The sequence below is a fragment of the Euleptes europaea genome, chromosome 18 (assembly GCF_029931775.1).
Source record: "Euleptes europaea isolate rEulEur1 chromosome 18, rEulEur1.hap1, whole genome shotgun sequence".
Classification (NCBI taxonomy): domain Eukaryota; kingdom Metazoa; phylum Chordata; class Lepidosauria; order Squamata; family Sphaerodactylidae; genus Euleptes; species Euleptes europaea.
In genome coordinates this window covers 12,756,076-12,783,535 of record NC_079329.1, presented here as the reverse complement: position 1 = coordinate 12,783,535, position 27,460 = coordinate 12,756,076, and the positions used below count along the sequence as shown (strand labels likewise).

At 47.4% G+C, this 27,460-nt stretch overlaps 1 protein-coding gene across 1 annotated transcript; it reads left to right on the top strand.

Moving 5' to 3' along the window:
* The first annotated feature begins 2,665 nt into the window (after positions 1–2,665).
* On the top strand, positions 2,666–26,075 carry LENG8 (leukocyte receptor cluster member 8). The gene is made up of 15 exons (XM_056863647.1): positions 2,666–2,750; positions 8,405–8,579; positions 10,038–10,151; positions 10,846–10,959; positions 12,916–13,204; positions 14,137–14,281; positions 14,951–15,136; positions 15,753–16,070; positions 16,834–16,962; positions 18,014–18,302; positions 20,085–20,186; positions 20,637–20,705; positions 22,543–22,672; positions 23,749–23,956; positions 25,904–26,075. The coding sequence occupies exons 1-15, from the start codon at positions 2,713–2,715 to the stop codon at positions 26,064–26,066; spliced, it is 2,469 nt and encodes an 822-aa protein (XP_056719625.1). The 5' UTR covers positions 2,666–2,712; the 3' UTR covers positions 26,067–26,075.
* Positions 26,076–27,460: the final 1,385 nt, after the last annotated feature.

Below are 27,460 nucleotides of genomic sequence, written 5' to 3'. Positions count from 1 at the left end.
AAAAAATATATGCTTAATACTGGTGGTTAATGGCTGGATATTAATTAGTCTTAGGGTTGCCAAGTGGGTGATTTGGGGGGGGGGGGCATTGCCCACCAATCCACCTGGCTGCTCCAAAATATGGATCACGCACGCGGCAATACAATTACGTCACTTCTGGGTTTACCCCCAGAAGCGCCGCATCACCGCGGCCACTTTAGCACTCAAGCCCCCCAATTTTGGGTTTTGAGTGCTAAAGCAGCTGCAGCAATGTGGCACTTCCAGGGGTAAACACGGAAGTGGCATAATCATGTTGCAGGTGGCTACAGCCCCACCTCCCTAAAACCTCCCGCCAATGGAAAGGGGGGACCTGGCAACTCTAGTCTCCAAATCTATATGTCCTACAATTTGCTTCTTATGGGCTATTATTTTTTAGTTCTGTCTTCCCCCATCCTTTAAAAAAATCGCTTTTCATTTTGTCATTAAGCCTGTTCTTTCCATTTTTCTCTCCCTATGCCTCCTCTGCAAACCTTTACCAACAAGCAGTGTTTGTGTGGGGGTTATAAAGTCCTCTGTCATTTTGTTTAGCCAATCAAAAAGGGAGGGGGGCAGGTTTATTCGGCATCTTAAATATGTCCATTTTAAATACCTAGAGTTTCTTTTAAAATGGTGTCACACATAGTCTAGACTTCCAGCAAGAGTGGAAAGCGGCCATTGGTGATTGTCTTAAGTGTGAACAGACTGCTGGCCTTGATAGGCCTTGGTCTGATCCAGCCTTTCTTATGTTCTTATGGGTGTATAACAACGTGCTAACAATCCATTTGCATATGTACAACAAAGTCTTTCTCAGTCCTGCTACAGTAACAGATGTCTTCAAGTGAAGAAGGGTAGAAAGGGACTGAGGAAGAACTGAAACGGTCGTTGTTATACACCCAGAACTGAGAAAGACTTTGTTGCATGTATGCAATCGGCTTGGTAGCACGTTGTTACATTCAATACACTTTTGTCATTACACATTGTTATTGTTGGATGTAAATACACTTTCCTCTGTGACCAGATTTTATTATCACAAAGCAGAGACGACGCCAGGTTTTAGAAGCAAAGGGAAAAAAAAAACTTTTTATTTTGCCAGGCAAAAGAGGGAGACATTTTAGGCCTTTTTGGCTTTAAAAGTGAAAGTCTCTCCTAACAAAACCCCGCCCTCTATATCTTATATATACTTCTCCAAAACCCTTTGTTCCAAGAGGATTTGAATAGTTCCTTCTCTCAAATCCACCCTAACTCTGATCTAATTTCCGTAGTCACATGTTGTTTTTTTATACCTCCCTGTTCCAGACACGAAAAATCACCTGCTTTGTTCAGTTTAAGTTAGACAATACTGTTTTCTACTGACTTATATAAATAACCACAGCTTACAAATATAATAGAAAAATAACATTTTTCTAATATGCTAAAATTAATTTAATTAAAATCTTACACACCCCACATTATCAGCCTGTTTCTGTACCACCTGGTAGCCTTATTAGGTATGCATGTAGCTGTGTCTAGCCTTCAGTAAACAGGGCCCTCTACATAATCACGGCAATCCTTACAACAGCCCCGTAAGGTAGGCCAGTGCCCCCGCCGCCGCCACTCAGCGTGTTGGTGGAGGAGGAGAGCTCCAACCCCGGAGACCTCCGCGACCAAAGGTGGCGCTGTGGCGAGGTTCAAGTCGAGCGGCGGACGGCTGGAGCCTGGTGGGCGGGGCTTGCGGCCGCCAAGGCGGTTTGGCCTTCGCGGCGTCACGCCGCGCGCCTGCGCGTCCTTTGCCCCGCCCCCTCCCTTGCGGGCCACCGGAAGGAAGGCGGCGGGCGAAGAGACAGACAGGCGGAGCGGGGCCACAGAGTCGGCCGGCGCCATCTTGGGGGAGCGAGAGGCCTCCTCTTGGAGCGGGGCGGATCTCGCGGCCCGAGTCCGGCGCCAAAAGCGGCCTGCCGTTTCGTGTCGCCGCCGCCGCGGAGCTGAAGCCGGGCGAGCCGCTGCTTTGTTAGCCTGAAGGGGGAAAGGAAAGGGGGAGGTGGTGGGGGCGGTTGGGCGAGGGGAGAAAGACCCGGATGTAAGTGGCCCACAAGGGGCCGAGGCCTGCGTGGGAGTGGGCAGCCCGACCGAGGGCTTAGGGCGAGGCTAGGGGGGCCCCAGAACGGGGAGGTTGGTCCCGAAGGGAGAGTAGCCAGGTGTTTCCTGGAGGATTTTGACAGGGGGAGGCAGAGGGGGAGGGGTGTCTAGGTTTGGGGGGGCGCCCCCCAGCTCAAAAGGGCGGCCTAGGAAACTTATGGGCGAGGGCGCTCAGTATCTATAAGCGGGGATTGTGTTGCAATATAAAGTACTAGCTGTAGCCTAGGGGAAAAACGACAAGTGAGTGCAAAGGTCCTGGAAAGGAGAGGGAGGGCAAGGAGTGGACAGCTGCCCTTGTTGTCGTTCCTGTTCTTGGAGGGAAAAACCAGCACTGCCTGGGCTGTTGAGGCAACCTGGGCCCCTGAGGCCCTCAAATACCCAGTTTGAGGCAAGAGGGGCATTCCTACAAGTTGGCGCTGCCTCCCTGCGGAGAGTGTGGTGTACGTCTTGCCCTGTTAACTTCCTTTGTTTGAGCTCTGCCTGTGGAAGAATCCAGCAAGAAGTGGTGCCAAGGGAGGCCCCCTCCCCTCCCTCAGGAGGCACTCCCGCCGTTTGAAATTCACAGCTTGCTGTTTCGGGATGGCTACCAATATAGGTGACCAGCGTGCCTCAGAATGGTGATTGCAGGATCTTAATTATTTTTTTGGGTTGGGGTATGGCCTGATGTTTTGGTAGATGTTGCCCAGTGGGAGGGGAGGGTTAATGCTCCAAAGCAGCGGTTCCCAAACGTTTTGAATCATGGAGCACTTTTCAGGCGAGAAATTTGTCACGGGGCACTAATTTTCACCTAGCACCTACATACTAAACCGATTGACAGCCATATTTTTCTTTCCAATCTCTTCACAGAGCACTAGGAGATGTGGTGTAGTGGTTAAGAGCGGTGGTTTGGAGTAGTGAACTGTGATCTGGAGAACCGGGTTTGATTCCCCACTCCTTCCCATGAGCTGCGGAGGCTAATCTGGTGAACTGGATTTGTTTCCCCACTCCTACATGCGAAGCCAGCTGGGTGACCTTGGACTAGTTACAGCTCTGTTAGAGCTCTCTCAGCCCCACCTACCTCACAGGGTGTCTGTTGTGGGAAAGGGAAGGCGGTTGTAAGCCGGTTTGAGTCTCCCTTAAGTGGTAGAGAAAGTCGGCATATAAAAACCAACTTTTCTTCTTTTGGGGAGCATTAAGTGCTCCATGTAAGGCAAAGTAGCAGCTTGAGTTTTTAACTAATTTTGACAAGTAACAAAATCTCAGTTGGAAGGGGGAGTAAAAACTAAACTCTTTTCAAAGATTATCTATATGGATGGTACTGAATGTACGCCTCTGGGTGCTGGAATTGTTTCAATCCTTGGAAATGAAGGGCTCAAACCTGCAGCTGGTAATGAAAGCCTGAAACTGTTCAATTGCAGCAGGTAGTGCTGGTTTATTTTAAAGGAGACCTTGGGTCTGGTTTATCTTATGTTGCGAAATCCTGCATGGCTGGAGGGTGGGGGGAGTATTTGCTCAAAAGTCCCATGAGCTTTGCACAAGATTGACTTTACAAATCTGAAAAACTAGCCGAAATCTTCTCTAATCGCTTGAGTCTGTTTGTGACTGAATTTATTTTAACTCAGACCTCCTTGGTCATAACACACAGCATTGACTGGACACTTACTTTGAAAGGACAGGAATTTGTGGAACGGCATACTTGCCCAATGAGTCTGTCTAAAAAAATGTCTTGGCTTTCTAGCTTAGAAATTAATTGGTCAGAAATTCTCCTTTTATAAATGACTGTATAGCTAGAAGGTTGGGCAATGGAGAAATGGTGGTAAATGTGCCGGTAAGCAATTTGGAGTTGTTGGGATTTTGTTTTTGTAATATGAGGTGAAGGACTTGGTACAGGGTGGAAAGTCCCTTATCATAGAGTCTCTTGTAAATATAGTTGCATTTTGAGTGAAGGTTGAGTCTGATCAAGACATAGTCTCACAGAATGAGACGCCTAGAAAGTTGTTCAAGCTCTCATCTACTGCAGGTGGCACAAACCTGTTGGTGTTAGTTCATGTCTGGGTGTGAGCTGGCTGGATGTTCTGTGTCAAAAGGGTGTCTCTGACACACATTTTAATCACTGAGCAAATATGAATGTAATAAAGGTAGGGCTAGTGGTGAAGTACACCATGTAGGGAGTGCTGGAGTTAAGGTGAGATCAGCATTTCTGCTTGTGACATCATAATGCTTGTTTTTACCAGCTCGCTGGTCTTGTGCAGTTAGCCAGTTGCCCACCAAGCTTTCAAGAAGAGGAGGTCAGGTGAGGAGTGCTTAAAAAATGGAAAGGTCCCCTGTGCAAGCACAGGGTCATTCCTGACCCATGGGGTGACGTCACATCCCAATGTTTTCTAGGCAGACTTTGTTTATGGGGTGGTTTGCCAGTGCCTTCCCCAGTCATCTTCCCTTTACCCCCAGCAAGCTGGGTACTCATTTTACCGACCTTAGAAGGATGGAAGGCTGATTCAAACTTGAGCCGGCTACCTGAAACCGACTTCCGTCGGGATCGAACTCAGGTCATGAGCAGAGCTTGGATTGCAGTACTGCAGCTTACCCCTCTGCGCTACGGGGCTCTTAGAGTGTTTACCAATGTGTAATACCCGGGCTTCTCCCACCACCACCACCCCCTGCATCCACTCTTGTGTCCAGGTGTTGTATCGGCTCAAATTATCACATCTGCAAAATATGTTGGCCTGTGGGCAAATAAGCATTAAGTTTCATCAGTGTAGGGAATGATTTCCGCAAGGCTTGGTGACAAAAGGTTCTTTTACCTCCTTGTGGTCAAATTCTTAATGTCAAGGGTGGTGAGCCATTGCAAGAGGCTACCAAGGGAAGAGTGGGGGGAGAGATTTAATTGAGGAGTGAAGGTAGATTATATCTTGGAGGTAGCAGATATCACAGGAAGACAGAAAACTGATCAGAAAAGAAAGCATTTTTCTAAATAAAGACAGTGTTTTTGAGCCCGGAGATCAGAATAGCTCTTTATTTTGTTGCACAGTGGGTAAGAATTGCCTCCAAGTGACCAAACTGAGATGTTACAATAACTGGTGGTTCTTTTCTCTCTGTCCTCTCCATCCCCAGCTTAGGTCACATGGGGCCAGTATATGATGTTTGAGCAGATGGGCTAGTAAAATTTGAGGGCCTGCTGGGTGTTACAGTCTTAATTGCATGATTGAATTGAGGAGCTGGCATGAAAGTGGAATAAATTCCACTGATTATTTCGGAGTGAGAGAACGAAGTAGCTGAGACCGAAGAGCAGGGGAGTACAGGACTGTCTGAAGGGATATTTCAAGGCACTTCTAGATTGGGAGCTCTGAACACAGTTAGTTAGTTAGTTGGTTCTTTTTTTTTTTTATAAATTTTTATTGATTTTTATAATAGAAATTTTCCATGATAACTAAGAGCATATAAACATTACAAAGAGAAAAAAGAAAAATAAAGAAAATTTCTTGACTTCCCCATCACCTCTGTCCGCCTCTTGATAAAGTATTATATCCCATCGTAATATGATCTGATCATAATTATTCTTAAACTCATTTAAATTTCATATAACATACTCTATTGATATAAAGGGTTATAACTCTTAATATTAATAGTATCATCTAGATCAGATTAAAAGGTATTCTTCCATTTTTCCCAGTTTTAATTCATATTCACAATATTTCATCCAAGCCTCCCATTCCCCCATAAATTGGGCATTGTCTTTTTGATTTAAAATGGCTGTAAGTTTTGCCATTTCCACCAGTTCAAACATTTTCATAATCTAGTCTTTTTTCCCAGGAATATCTGCCCCTTTCCATTTTGCTGCATAAATCAGTCTTGCAGCTGTTGTAGCATAAATCAAAAAGTTTCTTTGTGTTGACAAGTCATCAGGTATCATACTTAGTAGCATCATTTCTGCTATTTTGGGTATATTTTTTTGTATTATCAGTCTTAAATCATTATAAATCATATCCCAAAAATCCTTAGCTTTGTCACAGGCCCACCACATATGGTAAAAGGAACCAATTTCCTTGTTGCATTTCCAACATTTAGGGGATGTCATTTTGTAAATCCTTGCAATCTTCTTAGGTGTTAAATGCCATCTATACATCATTTTATAAATATTTTCTCGGACTGACTGCACATTCAATCCTTTCAGGTCTTTCGACCATAGTCTTTCCCATTTATTTAAAACAATGTCATGTCCCACATTTTGAGCCCAATCAATCATTGTTGGTTTAATTGTCTCCTGCTCACAATATATTGTTAAAAGAAGATTATACATTTTAGAAATCAGTTGAGTATCATAGTCTAATAACATCTTATGAAAAAGCGATTTTTCTTTAGAAAATCCATTTTTCATATCTTGTGTGAAGACTGATTTAATCTGACAGTATTGAAGCCATTGTAAATCGTCTTTAAGTAACTGAAAGTCTTTTAGTGAGCATTTTTCCCCTTCCCAGTTAATTAATTCCTGGTAAGTAATAAATTTATCTGGTCTAAGTGGGCGTAATGTTAACATTTCTTGGGGTGATATCCACATCGGTGTTACTGGTTCGAAAATGTGTTTATATCTCATCCAAATACGAAATAGGGCGGACCTGATTATATGGTTACGGAATGATGCATGTATCTTGATTTTATCATACCACAAGTAGCCGTGCCATCCACTTATGTTGTTAAAACCTTCAAGATCTAACAAACGCACATTGGATAAGTTCATCCAGTCTTTTAGCCATGTTAAAGCTGCCGCTTCAGCGTAAAGTTGAAAATTAGGTAGTGCTAAGCCTCCTCTAACTTTAAGATCCATCAAATATTTATAAGCAATCCTCGGTTTTTTCCCTTGCCAGATGAAGTTTAATATGTCTTTCCTCCAGGTATAGTTAGTTGGCTCTTGTAGCTTATCCGGGCTGTGTGACCGTGGTCTTGGTATTTTCTTTCCTGACGTTTCCGCTGTGGCAGGCATCTTCAGAGGAGTAACACTGAAGGACAGTGTCTCTCAGTGTCAAGTGTGTAGGAAGAGTAATATATAGTCAGAAAGGGGTTGGGTTTGAGCTGAATCATTGTCCTGCAAAAAGTATCAAAGGTAATGTGCTAATCATTGTCCTGTAAGTATCAAGATAATGTGCTAATGAGGGTGTGGTATGTTAATATGGAACCATGTAACCTGAAGTGATCTGTTAACATGTGAAATCCAAAGCTAATCCGCATGGCTATTGTGGACTGTAGTCTTTGTTAGTCTGGAGGTTTTCAGGACAGGAAGCCAAGCCTTATTCATTCTTAAACTGTCTTCTTTTCTGTTAAAGTTGTGCTGATGTTTATGAATTTCAATGGCTTCTCTGTGCAATCTGACAAAATAGTTGGTAGAATTGTCCAGTCTTTCAGTGTCTTGGAATAAGACCCTGTGTCCTGTTTGGGTCAGTCCATGTTCAATTAGTTAGACTTGATCACATCCTGGACATCTGATCTCTTTACCTGTTCTGACTCTCTCTGACTATCTCTGATGTCACAATGGACTAATATTATTCAGTGATCTGCCCCCTGCTGTCAGGGCCTTCCCGTTTATTCAGGAGCTCTGATGTTAAAAGAGGCTTGTTTATGAGGAATTGGGGAAACCTTTAACATCTGGAGCATTCCATATGAAGAGAACTCCCTTGATCTGTAGTGGCACCCCAGGGCTCTCAAGATGGATCATTTGCATGATCCTAGAAGCTTTAGCTGGAATGGGGGAGCTTTCAGGTGTGTATGTACTTGTTTAAGCTCATAGGTGGAGCTGAAGTGATGGTTCACTGTCTCAAATAACAAAAATATACTGCTGAATGTGGCACTGGGTTCAAATAGTGCTTGTTCAGACTGACTCATTGGATGACTTTGAGCAGTCATTCTTGTATCACACGGCAAATTATGTTGTGCTTCTGGGTTGTCCACAAGGGCAGATGTAAAGATTGGAAAGTGCTATACAAATTCAGTATTAAGGATAATTCACAGTGGGTAGCTGTGTTAGTCTGTCTGCAGTAGAAGAAAAGAGCAAGAGTCCAGTAGCACCTTAAAGACTAAAAAAATATTTTCTGGCAGGGTATGAGCTTTCGTGAGCCACAGCTCACTTCTTCAGATACCCTGAAGCTCATACCCTGCCAGAAAATATTTTTGTTAGTCTTTAAGGTGCTACTGGACTCTTGTTCTTTTCTACTACTGCAGTATTAAGGATAGTGATACAAGAGCTTGTGGTAATAACTGAGTCTGCAGTTAGATGTCTATCTTTCCTTTTCTCCCCCCACAGGGCTCCCCAGTACAACCTGGGTAACGGGAGCACCAGGGAGAACGGCATGGAAGGCCCAATGCACGAGAACCCTGAATGGGAGAAAGCCCGCCAAGCACTGGCCAGCATCAGCAAGGCCAGCGCCGCTGCTTCTGGCAACAGTAAAAATGCCACCAGCGGGCCAGCGAATGCGCAGGTGAGAGTGCCCACTCGTTGCTACTTGGCAAGGTCGTGTGTCGTAGAGAGCAGGAGTAATCTGAGAGTGCTCAAAGTGCTTTGTGTCTGGTTTTGCAGGTTGAATATTGGGCAAGTCTCTTGACTAACCTTTTGGGATGAGGGGGGCAGCATACCAGCAAGAATCAAATGCAACTGGGAAGCTATCTTTGGTGAGGGGGATATTTGATGCACCATAGAGCTCCCAGCTGTGAGCTCAGTCTATTTCTTTGGGACACCTGCTGTGTGGGTGGAAGCAAGCGCTGAAAGCTGCCAGCATTCTGTTGTGTTGTCTGTGTTGGTTCAAGGATACTTCCTTGGACTCCTGGCCTAAAGATCTCAGCGCCTCACCTCTCTGCGAGGCGTTTGGGGTCTACGTCATAGGGACCCTCAACTCCTTGAGGGTCAGATGCCAGTCGCTCATTCTGAAAATGCCAAAGAAAGATTCCAGGGCGGTTAGATGGACAGCCTGCTTCCTTCTAGTCGAGTGGATCTCCTATGGCACTGGCAAAGTGTAACGGTCTTAGGCAAATATTGGATTAAAACTATATAAAATGCTTGCAAGTTGCAGCAATTAACAATATTAAAGTTATACTCCCGGCTGAACTTGGCATGTATAGATTGTTTTGGTTTTGTGAAGAACTGAGGGTGAAGCAAATACAGTACGCTTCCTCTGATTTTAGTCGCTCAGCCAATACGATCTTCACTAAAGTAAACAAGATAAGAGATTCATTCTGGTACCTTGGCATCATTTCTCAGCATCCTTCGTGTGAATAAAAAGTATTTCTCACCATATTATAATTAGTTAGCTTAACGTTGAAAATCTGATTATCGATGTGTATCTATATCAGTCAACCTTGCTAAAGAACCTTGCTGATAAATTTGAAGGATGAATTTTGTTTTGAGATAGTTTTAAATCCTTGAAGAAATATAATGTAAAGATTATAATAGATAATCACAGATTAGAGTTCCCATGAAAAAGACTATATAAGGGGTTAGAAATTAATCATTAGTTGGGAGTTCTTTAGCAGACTATGCTGCAGTTCTGTCTGTCTAAAGAATTTTCCCCAGCATGGCCCATCCGGAGGTATGTAAACTTCGTATTTTTTATTGTAATTTCTGCTGAACAAATCTGTTAATACTTTTCTTGTTTTCTGTAACATCTTGTTACATTCTGTAATATTTTGTAAAAAAATTCATACAATTTTAATGTGTTTTCTACTTTACATATTTCTAAAGTTAGCAAAAAAAGAATATCTAAGGTTCAATAAGATTGCCTCATTACTTTGGGTAATTAATTCTAACAAGGAAACATGCCTTTTAGCGAGGTATAAATCCTATAGATTTAGTCACTGATAACAGTAATTGAGCTTCTTCAAAAGGGTCGTAGGTTTCTGGGTATCCCTTTGTGATGAAAAGTCTGTTCTCCTTCTTTCCACAGTATACAGCCCAGCAAGGGGAGGCCTTGCAGCAGCAGCAGCAGCAACAGCAGTACTATCAGTGGTATCAGCAGTACAGCAGCTACCTCTATCCCTATAATTATTATTACCCTATGGTGAGTAGCAGCCGGCTGGCGAACTCCTCAGTGCCCCTGCCCTCCGAATGCCCAGTGGTGTTGGCAAGGGTCAGTCAGCTGCCTTTTAAAAATGCAGAGCCAAAGGCTGTCAAAATTCAGAGCAAGAAATCAACAGAGTTGGTATCAGAAAGCTCATTTGCATAACAGAAAATTCAGCCTCACATTGATAATCACCCATAAAGCTTCTGCAGCCTAAGCATTGGTTGTCGTGAGTCCTTTATTAGGAAAGCGGCACGCACAAGGTCTCATAATAAGTGATAAATATGCACAGGAGCACCTTGCACAGTTGTGCACAGGCCGTGGCTCAGTGGTTGAGCATCTGCTTGGCATTCAGAAGCTCCCAGGTTCAATCCCTGGCATCTCCAGATAAAGGAACTAGGCAAGTAGGTGATGTGAAAGACCTCAGCCTGAGACCCTGGAGAGCTGCTGTCTGTTTGAGTAGAAAATACTGGCTTTGATGGACCGAGGGTCTGGTTCAGTATAAGGCAGCTTAATGGGATCAACAAGATTCTCCTTGCCTCCATTTTTGGGATGGGGCCATGGCTCAGTGGTAGAGCATCTGCTTGGCATGCAGAAGCTCCCAGGTTTAGAAGTTAATTTTAAAATTTGCTTGTTGGGCTGTGGGTCGCTTTTCTCCACTGACCTGGTTCCATGGCTTTTCTGCTCCCCCCAGAATGTCTACCCTGGATACAGCTCTCCCGGACAATATGGTGTCCCAGGTGCTTACTCCTCTACGGGACCCCAACAGCCTCCAGCTCCTGGCCAACACCAAGGGAACATGAGCCAGGTAATGGACACATAGCTTTTATTTAGCTTCTCTCCCTCCTCCTCTTCCACTTTCCAGGGGGTTGTTGCATTAGTCTGAGTAGCAAATTGAAGCGGGAATCAAGACTAAACCAGCTTATTCCAGCATGAGCTTCCGTGAATCAGAGCTCACACCATATGCATCTGATAAAGTGAGCACTGGTCTTTGAAAGGTTATACTGGAATAAACTTGGTTAGTCTTAAAGGTGCCGCTGTTTTATTTTGCCTCCTTTGCCTGAAAGACAAAAACAATAACTGGAGAAAACACCCTCACCAAATTCAACATCTCCAGTTCTGTCTTCACCTTAACTAGTAAGATCTAATTCACACGAAGAAGACAGGTTGCTTCTTGTATTTCACCCTCACTCTGACACAGTGAATGACTTCTCTGGGGGAAGAGCACATGTCTTTAAAAAGTGTAATTTGACTCATTCCCAGCAAGAGGGTGCTAACTTGGATTCTGGGTCTTATGTCACCCATCCAAACCTGCCTTCCTGTTTATCTTTGACTCAGCCAAATTCTGCTACTTATGGCTTCCTGGCACCCTCTCCCCCTTAGTGTAGGCAATTAGAGAAAGCCAGTTGAATTGCATGATGGGTACTTTGACTTCCCAAATGTGTGTGATAGCCCCATCCCCAGCAGTTTCCATGCTTCAGAAGCTTGTGTTGATGGTGTGTTAATTTGTTCTACATCATTACATGATTCTTTACACTAAAAGGGTGCTGGATTTTTCATTTGCTAAAATATTCATATTCTACTGTTCCTCTTGGCTTGAGTTTACAAATAATAATAAAAAATGCTACAGATTAAAACCGAATAACCCCGCCTCCCCAAAATACCTTCCTCTCCCCCTTAAAAGATGGCTGCATTGATACCCTCACTCACCAGGCCTTCTGAAGGGTATCTTATGAAGTGGTTAAGATACTGAAGTGTATCTTAACCATTGCACCATTACAAGGCTTGCTTCTAAGCAAGCCAGTGTGGTGTAGTGGTTAAGAGCGGTGGTTTGGAGCAGTGGACTCTGATCAGGAGAACCAGGTTTGATTCCCCACGCCTCCACATGAGCGGCAGAGGTTTGGTTTCCCCACTTCCACACACGAAGTCAGCTGGGTGACCATGGGCTAGTCACAGCTCTCTTCGAGCTCTCTCAGCCCCACCTGCCTCATGGGGTGTCTGTTGTGGGGAGAGGAAAGGAAGGTGATTGTAAGCCGGTTTGATTCTTCCTTAAGTAGTAGAGAAAGTCGGCATATAAAAACCAACTTTTTCTTCTAAGCCAGCCTTGCAGCGCCTCCTAAAGATGTCCAATGAAGGGCCTCCCCTCTTCGGGGAGCCCATTTCACAGTGTGGGGGCCACGATGGCAAAGGCCCAGGGTCTGGTCGATACTGGGCAGGCCACCCTGAGTGGGGGAACAGCCAGCAGGTGGCTTTGGAAGTGGCTATTCCTTCCTTGTTCCGAAAGGGGGCATCAGGCAGGGGGACAGTGGGTGGGTGTGTCCTGGATTCTTGGCCAGAGGAATGAAGCTGGGTAAGTGTGGCACCTGAGGCTCTAAAATCCTGGCTGAGTCCCCTCCACCTTTTTTTTAAATAATTTTTTATTATATAAAATATGACAGGTACAAAAAGAAAACGGGGAAAGGGGAAAATATGAACATCTAACATATGGTGACCAAAAAACCCCCCTGAAAATAAAAACGCTAATGCAGAACAGGCAAAAAACGTTGCCATCATTTTTCATCACTTGGGCTACTTATATAAATGACATATCAACCAGACATAGATAGCGATTCCTTTTTGTATATGTTAACAAACCTAGTGACTGTCTATAAATGGAATTATAATTATAAATTATTGTCTGTAAATGAAATTAAACCACCTTGATGGCTCCATTTCCAAGGAGCAGCTTGCAAAGGTGGTGATGGCTCCCCCCCTTCTCTCCCAGCCTCCTGTCCCTGGCATGGAAGACGGAGGGATGTCGTCGTACTCGAACCAGCAGCAGCAGCAGATGCCGGTCCCGAACCCTCCGCAGTCCCCCATGCAGCATCCCGGCCACCCCTCGCAGCACAGCAGCCACCCCATTGGCTCTGGGGGGCAGCAGCAGGGTGGCGGGCCCTCCGGAGGGCCCCACTCCCAGCAGAACCAGTCGGGCGCCTCCTACGGCCAGCAGCAGCATTCTTACCAGGATGGGTGCAAGCCCAAGAAAGGGCAGCAGCTCTGGAACCGCATGAAACGTGAGCTTCTGTGGGCAAGGGAAGGAGGAAGGGAGCACTGGTGGGCCAGAATTCCTGGGCATTTGGGAATGACGGAGCTGGGAGGTGGCGGTCGGCTCATTAGCCCTTCATGGAAGTTAATGGTCATGCCAAAAAACTACTTTCCGTTTTCTTTGGCAGAATTTGGCTGGATTTTTGTTACAAAACATTTTAAATTTTCGGTTCTATTCTTCTTGGTAACAGAGGCACCAGTTTGCCAGTGGCAACTGCATATATAATTGGAATGACCAGCACTGAAAGGCTTTGGGGAGGATCGGGGGGGGTGGGCTGTTTTTTAAAAAGGCAACGTGCCAGTCACAGTGGGAGGAAATGCATTTAGGACAGTGGTTCCAAAAATGGCCAGTACCACTCCCTGGGGGGTGGGATTACCTAGGGAGGCACTAAGAGGCAAGAGAACAGCAGGGGGGCACTAGAGGTGGGCCCCTTCAACTGTGTCGTTCACTAATTTACAATAGATCAAGCTATGGCACCATGCTGGCAAATCTGGTGGAAACTATCACAATTTTTTTTCCAGAGTGAAGAGCTGGTACCACTGGATCAAGTTAAACAGTTTTGTTGAATAAATTTCAACTAAAAAGTTTTCATTTGATTTTGAATAGATGTGCAATTAATTGTTACTATTTTGAAAATGTATTGTTATCTTCTTTAGTGCATCACACAAACCTCTATTTTGAATAATGCCTTTTATAGAATAGGTTAGGGGTGCTGGGGTTAGGTTTGTGGAACCAAGGGGACGGTGGCCCGAAAAGTTTGGGAACCACTGACCTGTGGTTCCCTGCCTCTTCGCCTGTTGGTTGGTGCAGGGTGCATCTTCTGTGTTGGCAGAGCATTCCTCTGCTTTCTTGCACAGTGCCTTTTAAAAAACCGCCTTGCCGTTGCTCTCTTCCCAACAGAAGCGCCTGGGTCCGGGGGTCTGAAATTCAACCTCCCCAAGCGCCCCTTTGTGATGACCAACCAGAACTTCAACTCCTGCCCAGAGCAGCAGCAGCACGGCAACTTCGGCTCCCAACAGAACTCTGAGAAACGCCACAATCACAGGTGGGCGTTCGTGCTGCAAGCTTTTCTCTCGGTGGTGCTTGGTTGGGAAGTGGGAGGCCCAACATGTACATTGAACACACATTGCGATGAAATGATAGGCCGGTGAGTGGCTGTGGCAGGAGGGAGTGATGCCATTGTTCAGAGGGACTAGCTCCCCACCCTCAAGAAATTGCAGCCCCCTCCCCCCGGGCTGTTGTATGGAAGCAGGGGCCCTGCTGCGTTCTGACACCTTAGCCAGGTTTCTGTGACTAAGTGCTGGATTTTAGGCACTTAGTCTAGCAAGCAGCACAAGTCACAGTTGACAGGATGGACTGTATTGACTTCCAAAACTTGCAGTTTGACTTGGAACATGATGGGGGGTGGTGATGGAGTTTGAGCTTTTTTTTTTAAAAAAAAAGGCTTGGGTGGCACATGATGGTGCTTCAAGGAGAACATTCTCTACAGAAGGTTGGAGTGGGTGCCTTGTGGGGGATCTCATCCATTCACAGAATGGATTTGCCACCATGTCAATTCAGTATAGTTAACTTCCTCTAGGGAGATGTTCCTCCCAGAGCCTTTATTTTATATTCTGCCGTTCACCACTGACCTCCTGGCAAAGGCTTCCACTGCTTACAGGTCAATGAAAGCCCTACCGAGGGTTGGAAAACCTAACTTAATTCCTCTTTGCAGTTCTTCCACAGGGAAGCCGGAAGACTGGCCGCAAGACATGAAGGAGTACGTCCAGCGCTGCTTCACAGCCTGCGAGTCGGAGGAGGACAAAGACCGCACCGAGAAGCTCCTCAAGGAAGTGCTGCAGGCCCGGCTGCAGGATGGCACCGCCTACACGATCGACTGGAGCCGGGAGCCGCTTCCTGGGTGAGGGGCTGAGGAATCGAGTCCAGATGGAGAAGGTGGAGGAAGGGCTGAGGGGAGGGAGAGATTATGGACGATGGGGCGTAGGCTCGAGCATGCATGCTTAGGCAGGTTAGGTGCCCGGATGGAGTAGGGGGATCTAAATCTGGGACTGAGTTCTGAGTGAGAGAGATTGGAGAAGTATGTGTGTGTGCTGTCAAGTCACAGCTGACTTATGGCAACTCCATAAGGCTCCATAAGGCCTGGGGGGGGGGGGGCGGATCCGGCCCCTTGGGAGCTCTTATCCGGCCTGCGAGCCAGCCACCCTCCTCACTCTTGGTATGGCCTGGTGAGGCATGGCCCAGCCTGACCAAGTGATGTTAATGTCACATCCGGCCCTCGCAACAATTGGGTTTGACACCCCTGCCATAGGGTTTTCAAGTCAAGAGATGTTTGGAGGTGGTTTGCCATTGCCTGCCTCCACGTCATGACCCTGGTAGTCCTTGGTAGAGAAGGGGGTGGGAGCCATGATTTCTGGCTCGTGTTTTTTTTTCTCGAGAGGCAAAGAGGGTCTCGATCCTCAGTAAGGCATACGCGATGGTGTCCAGCAGGCTTAGGAGCATTCATATTCTCTTTGCAGGCTGGGCCAGGACAACATGGGTGACAGCCCCAAGAAGAAGCAGCAGCAGCGCTGGGAGATGTCCTCCCTCCACTCGCCACGGACTCCCATGCAGTCCACCCTTTCCCAGCAGCAGCGGGGCGGTGGTGGCAACTCTCAGCCCCCGCGAGGGGGAGGTGGCGGGGGAGGCGGAGCTGGCCGTGCCCGCGGGAACGGCTTCCCCACCAAGTTTGGGAACCGCAATGTCTTCATGAAGGACAACAGCTCGTCCTCGAGTGTCGACTCGCGCTCCAGGTCCCGGTCTTCATCGCGGTCGCCCAACCGCCACTTTCGGAGGAGGTGAGCCTCGGAGGACCACAGTGGGTGCCTCTGGCTCTCTGCTGTTAGGTATCGCTCCATGAAGGGTGGCAGAGAGAAATATGAAAGGAAGAGAGAGGGGGGGTAGAAAGAAGCAGCAGGGCTGGAAATTTGATTTGAAGGGAGAAAGGTGGAAGCCTAGATTCTTGGCAAGTCAGATCATATTCTGAAATGATAACCATCTTCAATAATTGAAGGGCTGTCATATAGAGGAATGGTGCCAAGTTGTTTTCTATCGCCCCAGAATGTCGGACCAGAACCAATGGGTTGAAATTAAATCAAAAGAGTTTCCGTCTAGACATTAGGAAGAATTTTCTAACAGTTAGAGCGGTTCCTTGATGGAACAGGCTTGCTCGGGAGGTGGTAAGCTCTCCTTCCCTGGAAGTTTTTAAGTAGAGTCTAAATGGCCGTCTGTCAGCAATGCTGATTCTATGGCCTTAGGCAGATCATAAGAGGGAGGGCATCTTGGCCATCTTCTGGGCATAGAGTAGGGGGTCACTGGGTGTGTGTGTGGGGGGTAGTTGTGAATTTCCTGCATTGCACAGGGGGTTGGACTAGGTGACCCTGCTGGTCCCTTCCAACTCTATGATTCTATGACCCCACCCTTGCACGACCAGCCGTATGCGACTAAGTGGGGTAGGTGTTCCTTGCAACTTGGTTGTATCCAGTAGAAGTTAAATGACATACTTGCTGGGAGCAGATGGATTAAAGGTTGAACTGTCTTTCTCTCCCCCCCCCCCCCCAGTGATTCGGATTCGGACAGTTCCTTCTCAGGCAGCGAGTGTCGATTGGGCGGCCGTAGGAATACCCAGAGAAACCGGGGCCGTGGATGCCACATGGATAGAGGTCGGATGAGAGCCCAGCGAGGGAAAAGGTACATTGGACGGTGGGAAATTGCATGCACTTTGTGCTTAGGGATGCCTTGATTTTGGGTTGAGGGGGTTCGGCTTTGTTGCGTCAGAAGAAGGAGATGCCGGTTGTGTTGTCATGGATTAGAATTGGGCGTGAAGCTCCTTCAGTTGTCAGTGAATAGAACACAGGGTTAGAAGCTCAGGTAGCTGGAATCCAGGACCGTGGGGGTATTGAAGGAACGATGACTAGAGAGGTAGCTGCAGTGGCGGACCTAGGTTTTTGGCACCCTGAAGCTTGAACTGTTATGGGAGCCCCTTCGCAACCAGCAACGAGGCCTGGGTAACCTCTGTTATCTTCAGTGGGGTTGTTCTGCGGCAGATGTGTTGGTTAATTCTCTAATGGAGAGGTAGAAGGTCATCAGAGGGGGCTTATTAGGATAAAGAGGTGAAAATCTGAACGTTGGTGTTAAAATGTGCAAGCGAGATGAGTGCAGCCTGAATTGAGAATTCAGATGTCTTTTTATGGTTCTGATTGGCTCTAGCCTAAGGGCTGAGCTATAGAACTATTAAGTCTTGCACCAACGAAGGATTCGAGGATCCAGCTGCCAAAATGTAGACTACAAATAGATTCTGGTGAGCTCAGTGAGCCCATACAGCTGGTGATTCGGGGGCTGCAAGTCCCCGAGAAAAATTTGAAAATTGACCAATTACAGGGACATTTTGAGGCCATGTGAAATGGGTATTCGAGCATATTCTAAGGTCAATATTAAGTATTTCAACCCATTGGCTTATGATTCTGTCACTAAAATAGCCTTATTTTAATTAAAAACACTTTAAAAAACTCCATCAATTTTGTTGAAAAATCCACTCATTAAAAAAAAATTGCTTAAGGGCCCCCTCTTGGATCAGGGACCCTGAAGGTTTAGTTTCGTTAGTTTCATAGTAGATCCACCACTGGGTAGCGGCTGTGTGGAATTATCACGTTTTCTTTGGTCTTCAGAGAGACCAGATCTGGTATGTGCCCAGGACTTTGCCTTGCCCCCTAAGTAATCCTTTGCAATCTGGTATTTCCAGGCACGAGCAGGGCCTTTCGAAGCGCAACCGGAAACGCAATACCATGGACTACGAAGACCCTGAGAAGGAGTTCAAGAAGGAGCGGCGAGCGGCCCGCTTCCAGCACGGGGGCCACTCTAAGAAGCTGCGCCTGGAGCCCCTCATCCTGCAGATTAACAACCTGGACCCCACCGGCTCAGATGGCCTCGACTGGAATGAGCTGAAGATTGTGGGCACCTCTCAGGAGATCACCAAGCATTACCTGCGCCTGACTTGTGCGCCAGACCCGTCGACTGTCCGGCCTGTCTCGGTGAGAGGCTTCCGAAACCGCATTCTGCAAAAAGAAAACCCTGCCTTGTATCTTGCACCTCTCGGTTTTCTGATTTTCTGTTTTGCCTTTCTGTGATTAGTTCTTGGAGGGTGGGAAGGGGAGACCCTGCTAGGAGGACTGTTTAGATGAGACATGAATTCTGACTTTCCATTGTTATTTCAGAGCAATGTGTCTTTCGAGACTAGTGCAGGTTTAGTTGGAAGTTGCATACTTTGCCCCAGTAAATTGCTTGGTCTGTTTGAGCTAGCCTTTGTAGGGCAGCGATGAGAACACACGGCTTTTGAGAGCCATTGTGGTGTAGTGGTTAAGAGCTGTGGCTTGGAGCAGTGGACTCTGATCTGGTGAACCGGGTTTGATTCCCCACTCCTTCACATGAGCGGCAGAGGCTACTCTGGTGAACTGGATTTGTTTCCCCACTCCTACACATGAGGCCAAGCTGGGTGACCTTGGGCTAGTCACAGCTCAGAGCTCTCTCAGCCCCACCTACCTCATAGGGTGTCTGTTGTGGGGATGGGAAGGGAAGGTGATTGTAAGCCGTTTTGATTCTTCCTTAAATGGTAGAGAAAGTCGGCATATAAAAACCAACTCTTCTTGTTTGGAGAGTACAGAATGATAGGGGGAGGTATGCATAATGGTCATGATTATATTCTGTATCCCATGAGCTATCAGTTGGATCTGGAGCAGTCTGCCTGTACCAATACATCAAGCACTAAAAATACCCCAGGAGAGCTATCAAAAAGACCTGGCCTTAATTTTAAAGACCTCGCAGATTGGTGCACATATTTTGCAAACTGGGGTCTCTAATGCTACATTATAGCATCTAATCCTGGTTACTTGGTGGAGAAGGGGAGGGAAAACCAGTCATCCTAAGGTGTTCGGTTATTGTGTGTTCCTTTGCTGCCAAAGCAGTGCCATCCACACATGACATCAGTCTTCATGATTGCAGTGTAATGAAGGCTCTGTACAGCTGAACCACAGTTGAAAAATGAGGAAATGGATGATATATGCGCATAAATGCAATGTGAGCCAAGCCACATACTATAGAATGGATTGCACAATACAGTGTATGATTAAGGTGCTGAGCAGGTGTGTGCGCCCGCCCGCCCCCCACCCCCTGGGCAGGCTGTTTAAATTTGGAACAGTGTGGACCTACTCGGGCCAGCCCTGCAGCCAGACTTGGACCCGCCACACAACTGAGCAGCTGAGCTAAGCATGCAGATCTGGCACAATGGGGGAGGGAAGTGGACTGTGGGGGAGAGAGGGACCGTCCAGGGCAAACCATCTTGGGTGTGGAAAGGGAGAACAAGTGCAGATGCCCACCTGTCAGGAAAAGAAGAGTTGGTTTTTATATGCCGACTTTCTCTACTGCTTAAGGAAGAATTACCTTCCCTTCCCCACAACAGGCACCCTGTGAGGTAGGTGAGGCTGAGAGAGTGGTGACTAGCCCAAGGTCACCCAGCTGGCTTCATGTGTAGGAGTGGGGAAACCAACCCAGTTCACCAGATTAGCATCCACTTCTTGTGTGGAGGAGTGGGGAATCAAACCCGGCTCTTAACCACTACACCACGCTGGCTCTCTGTGCCCGTCGTCTCATTGATGCTTGTCAGACCACAGTAATCTGGATTATGCCTGGTCTTCCTGCGGCTGTACTCACTGGGCCAGTTTCAGCCTTGCTCCAGGATAAACTCCCAAGAAGGCTTTCCTTTATGCTCACTGGGTCGGTCTCTTACTTACTTGCCTCGGCCTCTCTTCCCCTCCCAGGTGCTTAAAAAATCCTTGTCCATGGTGAAATCCCACTGGAAAGATAAGCAGGACTACGCCTATGCTTGCGAGCAGATGAAATCCATACGGCAAGACCTCACAGTAAGAGAGAGCCTGTTTGGGCGTTGGAGGCTGGGAGCAGATGTGGGGGATTGCTGTGACTACGGGAGGCAGTCTTGATTAGCTTCACTTCTGCAGGCAGAACTTGCAATTGGCCCTCATTTGGGCAGGGAGTTGAGAGTTGGTGCTCCTGGGTTCTCCAGCACATGAACACATGAAGCTGCCTTATACTGAATCAGACCCTTGGTCCATCAAAGTCAGTATTGTCTACTCAGACTGCCAGCGGCTCTCCAGGGTCTCAGGCTGAGGTCTTTCACATCTCCAACTTGCCTGGTCTCTTTAACTGGGGATTGAACCTGGGACCTTCTTAAGGCCAAGCAGATGCTCTCCCACTGAGCTCGATGCAGCTTACAGTGTTCTTTCTCCCATCCCCAGAAATCAAAAGGCGGCTGAGTCATTGCTGAAATAACTCTTATTTCTTCTCCTGTTCAGGTTCAGGGAATCCGTACAGAGTTCACTGTGGAGGTATATGAAACCCATGCCAGGATAGCACTGGAGAAGGTAAGGGGAGGTTATCTGGGGCTCACCAGCTTTTCTCAGTTAGCGCTTGACAAGAGCGAAAGAAGAGGACCGGTCTGAGCTTACAGGATGCAATGAAGTATCATCAGAGCACAGACTGTTGGGTTTCTCTCTTCACGCTTATTCCTTATTACAAGGAAAAGCATATACATGTTTAAATTTGGCTTTATGGATGGCAGCGGGACTTGTATGGCTATCCTTGGGACCGCCTCTCCCATTACACCCCCCAGAGAGCCTTACGACCGGCTAGTAACAAATCTATTAGTGATTCCTGGCCCTAAGAGTGTCCAGCTGTCCTTGACCAGGGCTTTTTCAGCCTTGGCCCCAGCTTGATGCAATTCTCTTTCTGATGAGACCCATGCCCTGCAGGACTTAGTTCAGTTGAGGGCAGCTTCAGTATCATCTAGAAGCTGGCCTCCTTTCCCCTTCTTTCACTCTTTTCCCCTCCCTTTCCCCCATGTGTATTTCTACCCTGGTGTTAGTCTTGCCGTCCAACTCCTCCCCTCTGAGGCATGACAGCAAGCTAGATGGTAGCCGCAGACAACAACAACCTGAGCTAAAATGTGTTTGAATTCATTGTATGCATCATTAGGTGTACCCAGCTAGTTACTTTATTTAATTTTTTATTTTATTTCATTAGCTTCTCTTAAAGTCTGCCTTTCTCACGGAGACTCAAGGCGGGTTACAAAATTAGAACAACAACAGTTCAGACAGGCAGCAGGGACCGCCAGTAAACACTGCAGAATTATGGGGTCCTCTTTGCAGCTGGGAAAGAGCCCCATGGTGCAGAGTGGGGAGCTGCAGTACTGCAGTCCAAGCTCTGCTCACGACCTGAGTTCGATCCCAACGGAAGTCGGTTTCAGGTATCCGGCTCAAGGTTGACTCAGCCTTCCATCCTTCCGAGGTCGGTAAAATGAGCACCCAGCTTGCTGGGGGTAAAGGGAAGATGACTGGGGGAGGCACTGGCAAACCACCCCATAAACAGAGTCTGGCTAGGAAATGTCGGGATGTGACATCGCCCCATGGGTCAGGAATGACCCGGTGCTTGCACAGGTGACCTTTACCTTACCTTACTTTGCAACTGGGGACTGTGGGTGGGCAACAGATCCAGAATACTTCCCGCTTCTGAGGTGAGATGTGCCACTTCCATAACATGCGTGAAAGTAAAAGTCCCTTCATAGGTTCTGTTTTATTTTTTTAGGAAAGAGAGCTCAGGTTGGCCTGTCCACTCAGGCTGGCGTGTCAGGTTGGCGTGTCCACTCTGTTTTCTCTCCACAGTATCCCTGTGAGGAGATCAAACACGATGGGTAGACATGTTAGTCTGTAGCAGCAAGAAAAGAGCAAATTCCAGTAGCGCCTTAAAGACCAACAAAATTACTGGCAGGGGGTGAGCTTTTGTGAGTCACAGCTCACTTCTTCAGACGTATCCGAAGAAGAGAGCTGTGACTCACAAAAGCCCACACCCTGCCAATAATTCTGTTCGTCTTTAAGGCGCTATTGGACTCTTGCTCTTTTCTCCTGTGAGGGGAGTTAGGGTGAGAGGAGTGGCCCCAGGTTACCCAGCAGTCTTTGAGGCTGAGTGGGGGATTTGGTCTCCCTGGTACTAGTTCAGCACTGGCGCTCTTCTTAGGACCCAACGGGGGTCACCTCCAGCTAGTAAGAACAAGTCATGTTCCCCAGGGCAGCAAGAATCTACCCGGCTACCAGACATACCAGAATACCAAGGCTCCAAAGATTTTTTTTAAAATTCTGGTTCTGGAAGTTGTTACAGTAACTTGAGCGGGACCTGCAGTCACACTGGCTTACCTTCCTCCCCCAGGGCGACCACGAGGAGTTCAACCAGTGCCAGACGCAGCTGAAGTCTCTCTATGCAGAGAACCTCCCAGGCAATGTCGGGGAATTCACTGCTTACCGCATCCTCTACTACATTTTCACCAACAATTCAGGAGGTGAGAAGGGGGCCCGTGGGGTTGAGGGGAGGGCCGCTTGCTTCCAAAGCTGGATAGACCCCGACTCCGCTTGTGCAGTGCCAAATCAGTGTCAGAGCGGAAGGGAAGTTAGGGAAGCGGGGTCAGTCTGTGTTTCTCAGTTTTTAAGAATAGAGTTGGAAGGGATCCCCCAGGGTCATCTAGTCCAACCCCTTGCAAAATGCAGGCAATTCACAACTACCTCCCCCCCCACACCCCAAGTGACCCCTACTCCATGCCCAGAAAATGGCCAAGGTGCCCTCCCTCTCATCATCTGCCTACGGTCATAGAATCAACATTGCTGACAGATGGCCATCTAGCCTCTGCTTAAAAACCTCCAGGGAAGGAGCACTTACCACCTCCCGAGGAAGCCTGTTCCACTGAGGAACCGCTCTTAACTGTTAGAAAATTCTTCCTAATGTCTAGACGGAAACACTTTTGATTTAATTTCCACCCGTTGGGTCTGGTCCGACCTTCTGGGGCAACAGAAAACAACTCGGCACCCTCCTCTATATGACAGCCCTTCAGGAGTTGTGAATCTCTGTGAAATTTGCCTCAAAGAACAGATCCTAAGCAGCCTCTTTAGCCATACAAGAAAAGCGTGCTCTTTCTAGCCTGCATTCAGGAGTGAGACACCTCAGCTCCTCCCCATCCCTTTGTTGTGGTTTGTTTTTGAGACAAGGAGGACTTCCTGTCGTGCTTGGTTACCCCTTTTCCCATCAGCCTAGGAGTCAGGAAGAAGGCCGCTCTTTCTGCCCTTGTTGGGGAGTGCTCACTCACTCTAGTTTTTTTCTGGCTCTTCTCCCCCTCAGTTTCACTCATCAGAAAAGGGGTATAGCCTGGAGAAGCTGCTGTGTAGCCTTTGTATTTTGGCCTCCTGTTGACAGCTTTAGTTGCGCCTTGTAAGTCGAACTGAAGTGATGCAAAGCACAGGAATGAGAAAAAGAAGTATTTAAGCCTAAGAAAATGGAGGTTGAGGATAAGCAAAGTCCAGGGCTCTAACTGGAAAGAGAGATGGTGGCTGTCTTTTCTTTTATGGCTTTTCCTCTCCTCTGTAGATATCACCACGGAGCTGGCTTACTTGACGAAAGAGCTGAAGGCAGAACCCTGCGTGGCGCATGCGCTCTCCTTGCGGGCAGCCTGGGCCCTGTCCAATTACCACCGCTTCTTCTGCCTCTACCGTCAAGCGCCCTTCATGTCCGGTTACCTCATTGACAAGTTTGCGGAACGAGAGAGGAAAACGGCCCTCAAAGCCATGATCAAAACGTATGTGAAGTTGGGATGGGGCGGTACCGCAGACTTGCGTATTTTCCTACCTCTCCTTCTTGCTATTGCCTCTTATCTCAAAGTGGGGGGGAGGCCTTGTGGGTCACAGGGGGCTACATGTCCACACAGCCTTAGCCCGGAGGGCCACGCCTTTTGCAGGTAAGTGGAGAAATGGATTTCTTGCCAAGGACGCCGTTGAGTTTTAAAGTTTGAAACAGAGATGTGATTGTAGACTTGGGCTATGCCAGAAATGATTTGAATCCACAAGGTTCTGAGTGAATTCTCCTGTAGAAATTTCAACTCTCAGGTCCTATCTGGGGAAGGTATTTCATACAGGAAATGCACGGGAGGGCTTATGTGAATGCCTGAAGGGACAAAGGGCAGCAACCCAAAAAATTGTGGTGTCCTGTGAAAGTAAAAGGTAGACCTGTGCAGTTTCCCCCTCAGTTTCATTTATTTTGCTCCTTGCTTGGCTGTAACCCACCCCCAAAGAAGGAGGGCGGCAGAGGAAGAATTTCCTCTCCTCCCTCCCTCCTGAGAAATGTATACCTTGCCGTTCCACCATACAGGTGTTCTCCAAAGCAGCTTGCTATTAAAAAACGCAACCATTGTATTGCTTTATATAAAATGCTCTTTTTGGATGTTCTTTGCAATTGGCACGAGCAGATGCGCATCACAGCACATGTTCCATTGAAAGCAGTGGGGTGCAGATAACATGTGGTGAATCCCGTATGTAGCTCTTTTAACTCTGGTCACTTCCACTCCCTGATCACTCTGAGGGATTTTCAGGCCTAGCGGAAGAGATTTTGGAGTGTGAGCATACGAAGCAGCAGTAAGCTTTTTTTTTTGGCCATCAAGTCACAGTTGACTCCATGGGCGACCCCATAGGGTTTTCAAGTCAGGAGACATTCAGAGGAGGTTTGCCATTGCCTGCCTCCACGTCACAACCCCGGTGTTCCTTATGGGTCTCCCATGGAAATACTTCCCCGGGTCAGGGCTGAGAGTCTGTGACTGGTCCGAGGTCACCCAGCAAATTCCCATGGCAGAGTGGGGATTCGAACCTGGGTTTCCCCGATTCCAGTTCCAACACCTTAACCACCACACCACGCTGGCTCTCAGCAGTAAGCTTGTGTGTGGGTTACTGTGTCCCTCCCCTCCTTCCTTGGGTCTGTTTCAGCTCATTTGTTTCCGAATTGATCGGCTGAGTGGCAGTGGGGGTATGGCATTAAGAGACAATGTGATCTTTTTCCAATCCTGAAACGTCCTTCCATGGCCCATGGCTCTTACTGTTAGGCCAGCAAGCCCTAGTGGTTTGCCATTTGGGTGGGAACAGTGAGCTTTGGAGATAGACTGCGGGGGGTGGGGGAAATATTGACCTTATTCCCACTGGGTCTGAGAAAGGAGGAGAACGTAAGACTCCTGCTGGATCAAACCAGTAGTCCGTCTAGTCTGGCGTCCTGTCTCACACAGCGGCCAACCGATTCCTCTGGAGATCCGACAACAGGACGTTGGGAGGGGTTGAATCCAACAGGAGTGAGTTGAATTGTGAGCCCTGCCAGGGTCCTGGAACTGAGCTGATTCAAGGGCAACCTTTTTTCTGTGTCCTTAAGACTGCATTTAATTGGTATTGCACCTTTTAGATTTGAGCCCACTTAAGGTTCTGAATGAATTCTGTAGAAATGTGAACTCGCGGGTCCTATCTGGGAAAGCTATTTCATTCAGGAAGGAACAAAGGGCCTCATTGCCCCAGGCTCACCTTGACCATGAGGTCTAGAAACTTAACACCCCCCCCCCAAAAAAACCCCAGTTATTTGGGTTTTATTCTAATGCCGAGGCAACGGAAGGTAACCGAAAGTACACTAGGAGCCGTATTTTGCTTGTCGTCATAGCCTGCTTTTTGCCTGCTGCCTTTTCCCGTTCACCAGCGTCTCTCTTTATCTCCCTCAGTTTCCGCCCGGTGCTTCTCGTCTCCTACGTTGTGTCAGAGTTGGCCTTCGAGAGCGAGGAGGAGTGCCAGGCGTTCCTCGCAGCTCTGTCCCTCGTGTATACTAGCCCCGACGCCACCAAGATTGACTGCAAGCAGAGCTTGGCGGTCCTGGCCAATTTCTGAAAAGTCTAAAGCCCCACTTTCTTTGCCCCCACCCTCTTTTTTAACCTGTACATATGTCTGTATATACAACCCCAGATTCATTGGGCTGCTGTGGGCATGCCGGAGCCTAGCTCTGCCGCCTCTCCCGCTGTCCACGCCATGCACGGAGAGAAGAGGGTAAGATCCACAGACGCCGGAAGGACCGTCGGAAACGGAGAAGAGCAGAGAGCTCGGTCTAACGGTTGTGTTTTTTTGGCAGCAGCGGGGTAGGGAGGTGTGCTGGGAAATATTTTTGCAGCAGTTGCTCATCCGTTCACAACCGCCCGTTTTTCTCCCCTTCCCGCGAAGATGCCTGCACGGCTGCAAAAGCACCATCCGTTGGTCAGGAATTGCTGAGAGAAAGGGCGGGGGAACACGGGGGTGGTAGGGTGTCTGTCATTAAACAGCTCGGAGATGCACATTCAATTGCTGCCTTTTCATACAGTGTTTTGCCTGCACCCTCCCCAAGATGTTCAGGGGAATAGAGTGTTTCCTACCTGAGCCGCAGCAGTTTCTCTAAATCACAGCGAACAACAGCTTCCTAAAGGCAGAATCTCAACTAGGGTCCACTCGGCAAACCTCTTAGAAAACAGCAGTGCAGTGGGAGCAAATGGCTCTTTTGTGTATATATGTGGAATATGATTTTGTACAGAAGCTACAAGTTGTAAATAATGCGTAGGGGAAAAATGTTTTAAGGAGAAAAAGAAGTATCTCATGCTTTTCTACTTTTTATATTTTATAATGAGTTTAACAGAGGGTTTTTCTCTGAAGATGAAAAATCCAGGTTATTCTGTGTGCACTTCTGTGTTCTACATTGTGCTCCTGAAAAAAAAACCCTAACTAACGCTGTCTCAGTTTTTTCCTCTTCCGAGCTATGACCTGGCTCCGAAAGAGCGCCCGAGAGATGCCACCTCTCCAGACGAACAAAAAAAAAAAAAACCAGCCTGAGGGGGGACACGCGAAGCCACGCCTGCCTTCACCCGTTTTACTACCAGTGCAGAGACTTTTTCCTATGCAGCCGAGAATGTAATAAAATAGACTTCTTTGTCATTCAACCCCATCCGGAAGTGGCAGCGCAGAAGCTAAGCGATTCGAATCAAGGCAATAATCAAATAGTTGTGGAATCAAATCGGCACAACGCAAGAAGAACCTCGCACCCCCTCCTCCTTTTCCCATTGTGTTCTGGAGTTGTCATGCTCAGTATTTTTAATTAATTTATTTTTTCTCCCTCTGTCCTCAATTCTTTACAGGTAAACTTAGAAAAATGCACCACCCCATTTTCACCATCTTCCGTCACATTGTTTCAGTTTTGTTTTTAAACTTTTGAAAGATTGTCTAGTTGTCTTTCCCCCCTATTTTTCTCTCCCCCTCCCCCT

Excerpts from the sequence above, each read along its gene's own strand:
- LENG8 (XM_056863647.1), top strand. The coding sequence starts at position 2,713 with ATGGCTACCAATATAGGTGACCAGCGTGCCTCAGAATG. Across the intron at positions 2,751-8,404 it reads GACCAGCGTGCCTCAGAATG|GGCTCCCCAGTACAACCTGG; the intron begins GTGATTGCAGGA and ends CTCCCCCCACAG. Across the intron at positions 8,580-10,037 it reads GCGGGCCAGCGAATGCGCAG|TATACAGCCCAGCAAGGGGA; the intron begins GTGAGAGTGCCC and ends TTCTTTCCACAG.